Raw genomic sequence first — 13,305 nt, 5'->3', positions numbered from 1 at the left:
TCCAGCCTGGATCATGACAAGTATTGGATACACAGCTCAGCAGACAGTATCACACAGAATAGGATTAGATACACGGCTCAACAGTCAGTATCACACAGGATAGGATTAGATGCATGTTTTTTATGTGCAATATAATCATTATAATTTGTTATAACTAACCGCAGTTGGTTACTATGCCCAGGCAGCGCCGGGCTCTTCAGGTAGTAAATATATATATATATTTATATATATATATATATATATATATATTTAAATCAAAAAGTAAGTAATTTGCGCTAGCAGGATACCATTCAGAGGTTTCAAAGAAATATCTACAGTGAAGCTGGTTCACAAAATATATGTACCGATACCTTCATTCAGATGAATAAGGAACTGGTCGAAGGATACTTCCTCAAGCAGGGTCCCGGTGCAAAGATGACGCTGCAAACAGTAGTGATGCTGATGAAAATGAGCTTGAGAGAGTTCAGTTGGTGAATGCAGATATTGGACGCTGCTCCGGCCGGTAGCAAGCGTCCTTCTAGTAGCGTGACCGCCGCCGACACACGGCGAGTATAACGGCACGAGTACAGTCAAAAAGCCGGCAAGGTAGCAAAAGGTGCAGGACCTTGCGTGACGTCACGGTCACGTGGAACACCACGTGACTGGCTAGTGAGCACAAAAACGACCAAAAAGCTGTCTTACGCGTTTCGGAATCACCGGATTCCTTCTTCAGAGATGGTCTATGGTGCTCAATTACGTTCATATATACCCGCAGTCTCCAAACTCCATGTTCATTGATTAAAGGCAAACAATTCAATCTCGCTGTTTAGTCCATTAGGAACAAGTGTATTCATTTCAAAAATCAGTCTGCTTTCTTCTCTTGACATTTGTTGAATAAAGTTCCCCTTCCGCCAGCTTTTTTTAACCACTTTAATACCCGTAGCTTTAACATTTTTAATAGAGCCTCCATGCTGATTAGCAAAATGGTGCGATAAAGGGTGACCCATAAATCTGTTTACAATATTGCGCAAATGCTCTGCTAACCGGACATGCAATGGGCGTTTTGTGCGTCCTATGTACAGTTTCCCACAGGGGCATGTAATACCATATATAACCCCTGTGGTATCGCAGGTTATGAAATCTTTAATTTTTACCTCCGCAAATTTATTAGTAATCCCTCCCTGTTTTTTAGAGGTCAGTTTTTTACAGGGGCCACACTTTCCACACGGAAAAAAACCCCCTGGTAATTTCTCCGGATTTAAAGTGATACTACTTAGAGGTTTAGAAATAGAGGGGGCTATAAGATTTCCCAAATTTTGCGCCTTCCTAAAAATAAACCTAGGGTATGTTGGTAAAGATTCCCCTATAACCTTATCGTTTCTCAGGATATTCCAATGTCTCCTGACAATTTTTTTAAAAATGGTACTATTAGAGTTATATTGTAAAATTATGGGGGTGTCTTCCATAAAAGCATTGGCATTTTTTCTCATACGTTGTTCCAATAATTGATCCCTTGGAATTTTTTCCACTAGTTTTTTTGTTTTCACTAAAGATGTTGGATCATAACCCTTATTGGAGAACTTCTTCATCATTGCCTCTGCCTCTCTATCAAAATCCTCCCTTTTCGAACAGTTGCGGTAGGCTCTAATTAATTGACTTTTTGGAACATTCAATAGCCAGCTAGGTAAATGGCAACTGTCAAGTGAAATAAAATTATTAGAATCTGTAGGCTTATGGTATAATCGCGAGCCAATGGCATTGTTTTCTACAAAAATCTCTAAATCTAAAAAGTTAACTTCTTTTGAACTCGTGGTCATAGAAAATTTTAAAAAGTAGGAATTTTTATTTAGTGAATTAAAAAATTGTTCCAATAGCAAGGGACCACCAGACCATATAAAAACAATATCATCTATGAATCGATGCCATAGCACGAGGTTCGCTAGTAATCTGCCGTCGGGATAGATGGTTTCCTGTTCCCATCTTCCAACGTACAGATTTGCATAACTAGGTGCGAACCTCGTGCCCATAGCTGTACCCCACTGCTGGGAGTAGTAGTCCATCCCATATCGAAAAAAATTGTGAGTTAAAATAAAATTTATACACTCAAGGAGATATTCAATTTGGTCAAGCGGCAGTGAACCATCCTTCCTCAGGAAATGTTCCACTGCTTCGCATCCCTTTTTATGCTGAATGACTGTATACAAGGAAGTTATGTCCAGTGTGCCCAAGATGTAGTGGTCACACCATTGTATCTTCTTTAAAATACCTAAAATATGGGTGCTATCCTTAAGATACGCCGGGAGATCCGGTATTAATCTTTGTAAATGACAATCAACAAATTTGGATAGATTTGATGTTAAACCCCCAATAGCAGAAATAATAGGTCTCCCGGGTGGTTGGCTCATATTTTTGTGCACCTTAGGTAAATAATAAAAGTACGGCACTCTAGGATGAGGTGTATTAATAAAATCCATTTCTTTTTTGTTTAAAATACCCTTTTCAAAGCCCTTGTTTAACAATTCCCGCATCTCTACCAGATACTCATTAGAAGGATCATGGGTTAGTAATTTATAAGTTTGTCTGTCGTCCAAAATCCGGAGTGCTTCTTTCTCATAATCCAACGTGTTTAGTATTACTATACCGCCCCCTTTATCTGCTGGTCTGATAGTAATCTCCCTATTTTCCTGAAGTTGCTTAATGGCTGTTCTTTCATTATGTGATAAATTGTGTTTAAATTTATTACATCGCCTGTCCGAAATTTTTCTAATTTCGAGTATAACATTATTTTGAAAAGCTTCAAATGCCTCTGAATACTCCTGTATAGGATTAAAGTTAGATTTTTTCTTTAGACCAGTGTGAATATATGGATCAGGAGTATTCATGGGGTCATCAATATTGCTACTAATTTTCTTTTTCATATAGTGAGATACATGGAGAGGAGACCTCTCTCCCTACATCAAGTGAAAGGTTTTCTATCCATCTCACTTCCGATATGGAAAATCTTACACACATGGAAATAGCCAAAAATGGGGGCACCACTGAGATACAGGGGGCAGAATTACCAGCCATTTCCACACCACTACCCTCTATTAGTACCCATAACCGATTTATGGTTATAGAAAACATAGAAAATATTCCCTCTATGGGGAGTGATAAATATAAAGACAATCCTCCAGTAGACAGTAGAAAGGACAAGGTTGGTCCGAGGGAACAACAACAAAAAAAATCACAACTAAAAACAAAGCAGAGTCACCTTTCTTTTTTTCAGTTAGGCCAAAAAAGAAACGAAAAAGGGGGTGTAGGGGCGGGGAATCTACCAAAAAAAAGAACACACAACAATCCCCATCAAAAATAGATCAAATATCAGCCCCTGAACAAAAAATATTTAATCTAAGTCAATATCCCCTACAAGAAAATGAATCCCGTTTATTGAATAAAGGTCTGAAGTACGCCCCCAGTGTTAAATTTGATAAATTTCAGGCGTTTGTGGGTGTAAAATTGTTCATGAGGAAACTAGCCCTGAAGAAACACTATATGAAAAAGAAAATTAGTAGCAATATTGATGACCCCATGAATACTCCTGATCCATATATTCACACTGGTCTAAAGAAAAAATCTAACTTTAATCCTATACAGGAGTATTCAGAGGCATTTGAAGCTTTTCAAAATAATGTTATACTCGAAATTAGAAAAATTTCGGACAGGCGATGTAATAAATTTAAACACAATTTATCACATAATGAAAGAACAGCCATTAAGCAACTTCAGGAAAATAGGGAGATTACTATCAGACCAGCAGATAAAGGGGGCGGTATAGTAATACTAAACACGTTGGATTATGAGAAAGAAGCACTCCGGATTTTGGACGACAGACAAACTTATAAATTACTAACCCATGATCCTTCTAATGAGTATCTGGTAGAGATGCGGGAATTGTTAAACAAGGGCTTTGAAAAGGGTATTTTAAACAAAAAAGAAATGGATTTTATTAATACACCTCATCCTAGAGTGCCGTACTTTTATTATTTACCTAAGGTGCACAAAAATATGAGCCAACCACCCGGGAGACCTATTATTTCTGCTATTGGGGGTTTAACATCAAATCTATCCAAATTTGTTGATTGTCATTTACAAAGATTAATACCGGATCTCCCGGCGTATCTTAAGGATAGCACCCATATTTTAGGTATTTTAAAGAAGATACAATGGTGTGACCACTACATCTTGGGCACACTGGACATAACTTCCTTGTATACAGTCATTCAGCATAAAAAGGGATGCGAAGCAGTGGAACATTTCCTGAGGAAGGATGGTTCACTGCCGCTTGACCAAATTGAATATCTCCTTGAGTGTATAAATTTTATTTTAACTCACAATTTTTTTCGATATGGGATGGACTACTACTCCCAGCAGTGGGGTACAGCTATGGGCACGAGGTTCGCACCTAGTTATGCAAATCTGTACGTTGGAAGATGGGAACAGGAAACCATCTATCCCGACGGCAGATTACTAGCGAACCTCGTGCTATGGCATCGATTCATAGATGATATTGTTTTTATATGGTCTGGTGGTCCCTTGCTATTGGAACAATTTTTTAATTCACTAAATAAAAATTCCTACTTTTTAAAATTTTCTATGACCACGAGTTCAAAAGAAGTTAACTTTTTAGATTTAGAGATTTTTGTAGAAAACAATGCCATTGGCTCGCGATTATACCATAAGCCTACAGATTCTAATAATTTTATTTCACTTGACAGTTGCCATTTACCTAGCTGGCTATTGAATGTTCCAAAAAGTCAATTAATTAGAGCCTACCGCAACTGTTCGAAAAGGGAGGATTTTGATAGAGAGGCAGAGGCAATGATGAAGAAGTTCTCCAATAAGGGTTATGATCCAACATCTTTAGTGAAAACAAAAAAACTAGTGGAAAAAATTCCAAGGGATCAATTATTGGAACAACGTATGAGAAAAAATGCCAATGCTTTTATGGAAGACACCCCCATAATTTTACAATATAACTCTAATAGTACCATTTTTAAAAAAATTGTCAGGAGACATTGGAATATCCTGAGAAACGATAAGGTTATAGGGGAATCTTTACCAACATACCCTAGGTTTATTTTTAGGAAGGCGCAAAATTTGGGAAATCTTATAGCCCCCTCTATTTCTAAACCTCTAAGTAGTATCACTTTAAATCCGGAGAAATTACCAGGGGGTTTTTTTCCGTGTGGAAAGTGTGGCCCCTGTAAAAAACTGACCTCTAAAAAACAGGGAGGGATTACTAATAAATTTGCGGAGGTAAAAATTAAAGATTTCATAACCTGCGATACCACAGGGGTTATATATGGTATTACATGCCCCTGTGGGAAACTGTACATAGGACGCACAAAACGCCCATTGCATGTCCGGTTAGCAGAGCATTTGCGCAATATTGTAAACAGATTTATGGGTCACCCTTTATCGCACCATTTTGCTAATCAGCATGGAGGCTCTATTAAAAATGTTAAAGCTACGGGTATTAAAGTGGTTAAAAAAAGCTGGCGGAAGGGGAACTTTATTCAACAAATGTCAAGAGAAGAAAGCAGACTGATTTTTGAAATGAATACACTTGTTCCTAATGGACTAAACAGCGAGATTGAATTGTTTGCCTTTAATCAATGAACATGGAGTTTGGAGACTGCGGGTATATATGAACGTAATTGAGCACCATAGACCATCTCTGAAGAAGGAATCCGGTGATTCCGAAACGCGTAAGACAGCTTTTTGGTCGTTTTTGTGCTCACTAGCCAGTCACGTGGTGTTCCACGTGACCGTGACGTCACGCAAGGTCCTGCACCTTTTGCTACCTTGCCGGCTTTTTGACTGTACTCGTGCCGTTATACTCGCCGGGTGTCGGCGGCGGTCACGCTACTAGAAGGACGCTTGCTACCGGCCGGAGCAGCGTCCAATATCTGCATTCACCAACTGAACTCTCTCAAGCTCATTTTCATCAGCATCACTACTGTTTGCAGCGTCATCTTTGCACCGGGACCCTGCTTGAGGAAGTATCCTTCGACCAGTTCCTTATTCATCTGAATGAAGGTATCGGTACATATATTTTGTGAACCAGCTTCACTGTAGATATTTCTTTGAAACCTCTGAATGGTATCCTGCTAGCGCAAATTACTTACTTTTTGATTTGACTTTTACTGTTGGACAAATTGGGTGGTTGTTGTCCTTATTTGCAGCTGCAGGCGGTATCATATAGGAACCTGCGCCTTTGTGCTTATGTTTTTATGTTTTTAAAAAAGGCATTACCACCGCTCACAGAGGCAGCATTGTTCACCTTTATTTTAAATTAATTGAGCCATTTGTTTATAGTAAATTTGTAGGTTGTCTGCATACTATGGCCACTTTATGGTCTGATAGGAAGGAAAGGATATACAATATCCAGAGATTTTTTAATTTCGAACAGCATGTATCTGTGGCTAACCCCGATAAGGTGGAAATATCTCAGACGATTAAATCACTTAAAACCTTGGAACAATACTTATTGAAAGAAATGAGAGACTTGTGGGAGATATCGACGCTGGAAAGATATCTAGCCTCTGATTGTATACCAAAGGGGTTAATGGTGTACAAACCCCTGACGGGTGATATTGGGGACTCAGAAACATTAGCTGAATGGGATGCCATGTTTAAGGAATTTTCTAAAAGAACTGTATCCTTCATTATTGAGAAGAGGAGGAGTGAACTACTGAGGATACGCAGAGAAATTATGAATTTATTTGAAGAGATCAAACCATATGAGCTCCACCCTGAAATTATATACCTCTCTGGTAATATTAAAAAGAGGATACGTAATAAAGAAAAGGAAATAGTAGAGAAAAAACGTAGAAAATTTGGGAGGGACTCGGTTTTCACCATTAATAAAAATTTAATATCCGTAACATCTAACCATGGGGATAGCCAAATAACCAGAGGCGAAGTTGCACATCAGTATGAAGAACAACACTCTCCTAAATCTTCAGGTCCATTGTTAACTCTAGATGAGATACATGGAGAGGAGACCTCTCTCCCTACATCAAGTGAAAGGTTTTCTATCCATCTCACTTCCGATATGGAAAATCTTACACACATGGAAATAGCCAAAAATGGGGGCACCACTGAGATACAGGGGGCAGAATTACCAGCCATTTCCACACCACTACCCTCTATTAGTACCCATAACCGATTTATGGTTATAGAAAACATAGAAAATATTCCCTCTATGGGGAGTGATAAATATAAAGACAATCCTCCAGTAGACAGTAGAAAGGACAAGGTTGGTCCGAGGGAACAACAACAAAAAAAATCACAACTAAAAACAAAGCAGAGTCACCTTTCTTTTTTTCAGTTAGGCCAAAAAAGAAACGAAAAAGGGGGTGTAGGGGCGGGGAATCTACCAAAAAAAAGAACACACAACAATCCCCATCAAAAATAGATCAAATATCAGCCCCTGAACAAAAAATATTTAATCTAAGTCAATATCCCCTACAAGAAAATGAATCCCGTTTATTGAATAAAGGTCTGAAGTACGCCCCCAGTGTTAAATTTGATAAATTTCAGGCGTTTGTGGGTGTAAAATTGTTCATGAGGAAACTAGCCCTGAAGAAACACTATATGAAAAAGAAAATTAGTAGCAATATTGATGACCCCATGAATACTCCTGATCCATATATTCACACTGGTCTAAAGAAAAAATCTAACTTTAATCCTATACAGGAGTATTCAGAGGCATTTGAAGCTTTTCAAAATAATGTTATACTCGAAATTAGAAAAATTTCGGACAGGCGATGTAATAAATTTAAACACAATTTATCACATAATGAAAGAACAGCCATTAAGCAACTTCAGGAAAATAGGGAGATTACTATCAGACCAGCAGATAAAGGGGGCGGTATAGTAATACTAAACACGTTGGATTATGAGAAAGAAGCACTCCGGATTTTGGACGACAGACAAACTTATAAATTACTAACCCATGATCCTTCTAATGAGTATCTGGTAGAGATGCGGGAATTGTTAAACAAGGGCTTTGAAAAGGGTATTTTAAACAAAAAAGAAATGGATTTTATTAATACACCTCATCCTAGAGTGCCGTACTTTTATTATTTACCTAAGGTGCACAAAAATATGAGCCAACCACCCGGGAGACCTATTATTTCTGCTATTGGGGGTTTAACATCAAATCTATCCAAATTTGTTGATTGTCATTTACAAAGATTAATACCGGATCTCCCGGCGTATCTTAAGGATAGCACCCATATTTTAGGTATTTTAAAGAAGATACAATGGTGTGACCACTACATCTTGGGCACACTGGACATAACTTCCTTGTATACAGTCATTCAGCATAAAAAGGGATGCGAAGCAGTGGAACATTTCCTGAGGAAGGATGGTTCACTGCCGCTTGACCAAATTGAATATCTCCTTGAGTGTATAAATTTTATTTTAACTCACAATTTTTTTCGATATGGGATGGACCACTACTCCCAGCAGTGGGGTACAGCTATGGGCACGAGGTTCGCACCTAGTTATGCAAATCTGTACGTTGGAAGATGGGAACAGGAAACCATCTATCCCGACGGCAGATTACTAGCGAACCTCGTGCTATGGCATCGATTCATAGATGATATTGTTTTTATATGGTCTGGTGGTCCCTTGCTATTGGAACAATTTTTTAATTCACTAAATAAAAATTCCTACTTTTTAAAATTTTCTATGACCACGAGTTCAAAAGAAGTTAACTTTTTAGATTTAGAGATTTTTGTAGAAAACAATGCCATTGGCTCGCGATTATACCATAAGCCTACAGATTCTAATAATTTTATTTCACTTGACAGTTGCCATTTACCTAGCTGGCTATTGAATGTTCCAAAAAGTCAATTAATTAGAGCCTACCGCAACTGTTCGAAAAGGGAGGATTTTGATAGAGAGGCAGAGGCAATGATGAAGAAGTTCTCCAATAAAGGTTATGATCCAACATCTTTAGTGAAAACAAAAAAACTAGTGGAAAAAATTCCAAGGGATCAATTATTGGAACAACGTATGAGAAAAAATGCCAATGCTTTTATGGAAGACACCCCCATAATTTTACAATATAACTCTAATAGTACCATTTTTAAAAAAATTGTCAGGAGACATTGGAATATCCTGAGAAACGATAAGGTTATAGGGGAATCTTTACCAACATACCCTAGGTTTATTTTTAGGAAGGCGCAAAATTTGGGAAATCTTATAGCCCCCTCTATTTCTAAACCTCTAAGTAGTATCACTTTAAATCCGGAGAAATTACCAGGGGGTTTTTTTCCGTGTGGAAAGTGTGGCCCCTGTAAAAAACTGACCTCTAAAAAACAGGGAGGGATTACTAATAAATTTGCGGAGGTAAAAATTAAAGATTTCATAACCTGCGATACCACAGGGGTTATATATGGTATTACATGCCCCTGTGGGAAACTGTACATAGGACGCACAAAACGCCCATTGCATGTCCGGTTAGCAGAGCATTTGCGCAATATTGTAAACAGATTTATGGGTCACCCTTTATCGCACCATTTTGCTAATCAGCATGGAGGCTCTATTAAAAATGTTAAAGCTACGGGTATTAAAGTGGTTAAAAAAAGCTGGCGGAAGGGGAACTTTATTCAACAAATGTCAAGAGAAGAAAGCAGACTGATTTTTGAAATGAATACACTTGTTCCTAATGGACTAAACAGCGAGATTGAATTGTTTGCCTTTAATCAATGAACATGGAGTTTGGAGACTGCGGGTATATATGAACGTAATTGAGCACCATAGACCATCTCTGAAGAAGGAATCCGGTGATTCCGAAACGCGTAAGACAGCTTTTTGGTCGTTTTTGTGCTCACTAGCCAGTCACGTGGTGTTCCACGTGACCGTGACGTCACGCAAGGTCCTGCACCTTTTGCTACCTTGCCGGCTTTTTGACTGTACTCGTGCCGTTATACTCGCCGGGTGTCGGCGGCGGTCACGCTACTAGAAGGACGCTTGCTACCGGCCGGAGCAGCGTCCAATATCTGCATTCACCAACTGAACTCTCTCAAGCTCATTTTCATCAGCATCACTACTGTTTGCAGCGTCATCTTTGCACCGGGACCCTGCTTGAGGAAGTATCCTTCGACCAGTTCCTTATTCATCTGAATGAAGGTATCGGTACATATATTTTGTGAACCAGCTTCACTGTAGATATTTCTTTGAAACCTCTGAATGGTATCCTGCTAGCGCAAATTACTTACTTTTTGATTTGACTTTTACTGTTGGACAAATTGGGTGGTTGTTGTCCTTATTTGCAGCTGCAGGCGGTATCATATAGGAACCTGCGCCTTTGTGCTTATGTTTTTATATATATATATTTATTTATATTTATGACAAGTGACTGGTCCTTACAAAGAAGGATTTTTTCCACTGCCACTTAATTTAGAAGTTTACTTGGATGCTATAAGGGATATATGTCATCTAAAATGTTATCTCAAAATATGTAACTTCTGTCCTAAGTACTTATTAGTGTATTTGTGTCTTTGTATTCCTTCTAGATAGGAAAGCTGTAATATCTAATGGCAGACTGAAATGTGTTGGCTCATCCCTGTTCTTGAAGAGAAAATGGGGCATTGGATATCATTTAAGGTATAAAAATGTACTTTTAAATAAATACTAATGTCGTCATAGCATGCTGGGAGTTGTAGTCTGCTAACAGCTGGAGAGCTACACACATTTTTGGTTGCAGCTACCACTAGGGGGCGCATGCTGGAGGCAGATTTATTCAGCTCTCTTTGGACTCCTTAATTAAAGAAATTGAGTTCCGTTTCTCATAAATAATACATGAGGAAATAATTGACCATTGAATAATATATGCAGAATAAATTTGTCTTTATTCCTTACATTAGTTGTTTTTCTACAATTTGGTTATTCCTCTGGCAATGGTCAGGATGCAGGTTCCTCCGTCTTGTGACCCTGAGCAGATGACCTCCATCATTAGGCAGCACATCTCCAACGCTAAGCTGTCGGTGCAGAATGAAGAACAGCTCACCTACATGTTACCTTTTGAAAACATGGACAGCTTCTCAGGTAACTAATACACCTCAGTATCCCACACAGCCGGATTAGTGTCATGTTACCGCCACTGGACACCGATAGGTTTTATTGCAAAGACAAATTTTTCAAATATTTCAATTTTAGACCTTTTCGATCATCTGGACAGACGTGTGGGAGAGGACGTTGTCACATATGGAGTCTCCATGACCACGCTGGATGATGTATTCATCAAACTGGAAGGAGAGACAGAACTGGAAAAGGGAGGTAAAGAGAAAAGGTTGTGCTGAGCTACCAGAGGACCTACTGGTGGCAATACTGCTCCCTATATACAGTTATTGCAATTAGGCCGGGGTCACACTTGCTAGTGCAATGCGAGAAACTCGCGCAAGTCTCGCATCAATACCCAGCACTGCCGCCAGCACTTGGGACCGGAGTGTGCGGCTGCATGTCTTTCTATGCAGCTGAACGCTCCGGTCCAAACCGCTGGTGGCAGTGCTGGGTATTGATGCGCGAGTTTCTCGCATTGCACTCACAAGTGTGACCCCAACCTTACATGTTTTGTTATACACATGTTTACACACAAACAAAAAAACAAATGAAAAAAGCCTAATTGAACATAATTTCACACAAAACCCCAAAAATGGTCTGGACAAAATTGTTGGCACCCACAATTTAATATTTAGTTGCACACTCTTTGGAATAAATGCAGCTCTGGCAATAATTAAGAGACCACTGCACAGTTTTATAAAAATCAGCTTCTCTACATGTCTGACAGCAATTCCATTCCAGTGTCAGTTGAATTCCAACCAGAGTACACCTCATTCTACTTAAGGTGCTTCTGATGAGGTGATCACCTGAACCAAATCTTATTTAACGAAGGAAAGTATAAAAAAAAACCCTGCTGTGGTGTTCACAATCCTCTTGCAATAGGACAAGCTGGAAGGCAAAACAAGTGCTAGTAATATCCCAAAATTAATAAGAATGGAAAAATAACTTTTAACCATGCCAAAAGAATTGAAAAGAAAAGTCTTGAGTGAGGAAAAGAAGGGCTCAATTCAGGCTTTACTAGCAGAGGGATACAGTGAGCGTCATGTTGCCTCCATCCTTAAAATTTCTAAGATGGTAGTCTATTACAATGAGGTCAAGCAGCAGACAAATGGGGACAACAAAGCTACAGGCCGACAGAGGGCGAAAACGACTCTCCACTGACTGGGATGACCGTCATCTTTTTCAAATGTCACTCAGCAACCGCAGGATGACATCAAGTGACATACAAAAGGAATGGCAGATGGCATCTGGGGTGAAGTGTACGGCAAGAATAGTTCGTAACAGGCTCCTAGAGGCAGGGCTCAAGTCATGTAAAGCTGGAAAAAAGCCTTTCATCAATGAGAAGCAAAGGAGAGCCAGGGTGAAGTTTGCCAAAGACCATAAGGATTGGACCATAGAGGACAGGAGTAAGGTAATCTTTGATAAGTCTAATTTTCAGCTTTGCCCAATACCTGGTCGTCTAATGGTTAGATGGAGACGTGGAGAGGCATACAAGCCACAGTGTCTTGCACCCACTGTGAAATTTGGTTGAGGATCGGTGATGTTCTGGGGATGCTTCAGCAAGGCAGGAATTGGGCAGGTTAATCTTTGCGAAGGACGTATGAATCAAGCCGCATATAAGGTTATCCTGGAAAAACAGTTGATTCCTTCTGCTCAGGCAATGTTCCCCAACGCTGAGGACTGGTTTTTCCAGCAGGACAATGCGCCATGCCATACAGCTAGGTCAATCAATGTGTGGATGAAGGACCACCACATCAAATCCATGTCATGGCCAGCCCAATCTCCAGACCTGAACCCCATTGAAAACCTCTGGAATGTAATCCAGAGGAAGATGGATAGTCACAAGCCATCAAACAAAGAAGAACTGCTTAAATTTTTGTATCAGGAGTGGCATAAGGTCACCCAAAAGCAGTGTGAAAGACTGGTGGAAAGCATGCCAAGACGCATGAAAGCTCTGATTAAAAATAATGGTTATTCCACAAAATATTGATTTCTGAACTCTTCCTGAGTTAAAACATTAGTATTGTTGTTTCTAAATGATTATGCACTTGGTTTCTTAGCATTATTTGAGGTCTGTAAGCACTGCATTTTTTGTTCTTTTGACCGTTTCTCATTTTCTGAAAATAAATACAAAATTTAGTGCTTGGAAATTTGAAGACATGTTGTCAGTAGTTTATAGAATAAAAGAACAATTACCTATTACTC

General features: G+C 39.1%; 1 protein-coding gene across 3 annotated transcripts in view; it reads left to right on the top strand.

The window, feature by feature from the left end:
• Nucleotides 1-13,305, top strand: part of ABCA9 (ATP binding cassette subfamily A member 9) — a 271,200-nt gene that overhangs the window by 122,353 nt on the left and 135,542 nt on the right. For all 3 annotated transcript variants that reach the window (XM_073559967.1, XM_073559966.1, XM_073559968.1), the window contains 3 exons: nucleotides 10,554-10,644; nucleotides 10,946-11,085; nucleotides 11,197-11,316. In XM_073559967.1, coding sequence (XP_073416068.1) covers nucleotides 10,554-10,644; nucleotides 10,946-11,085; nucleotides 11,197-11,316 — 351 coding nt within the window. The remainder of the gene's footprint in view (nucleotides 1-10,553; nucleotides 10,645-10,945; nucleotides 11,086-11,196; nucleotides 11,317-13,305) is intronic.

The sequence above is a fragment of the Dendrobates tinctorius genome, unplaced genomic scaffold (assembly GCF_039654945.1).
Source record: "Dendrobates tinctorius isolate UK_male_01 unplaced genomic scaffold, ASM3965494v1 ptg000014l, whole genome shotgun sequence".
NCBI classification, from domain to species: domain Eukaryota; kingdom Metazoa; phylum Chordata; class Amphibia; order Anura; family Dendrobatidae; genus Dendrobates; species Dendrobates tinctorius.
The sequence above is the reverse complement of the archived record's forward strand: the minus strand, read 5'-3'. Positions and strand labels throughout refer to the sequence as shown.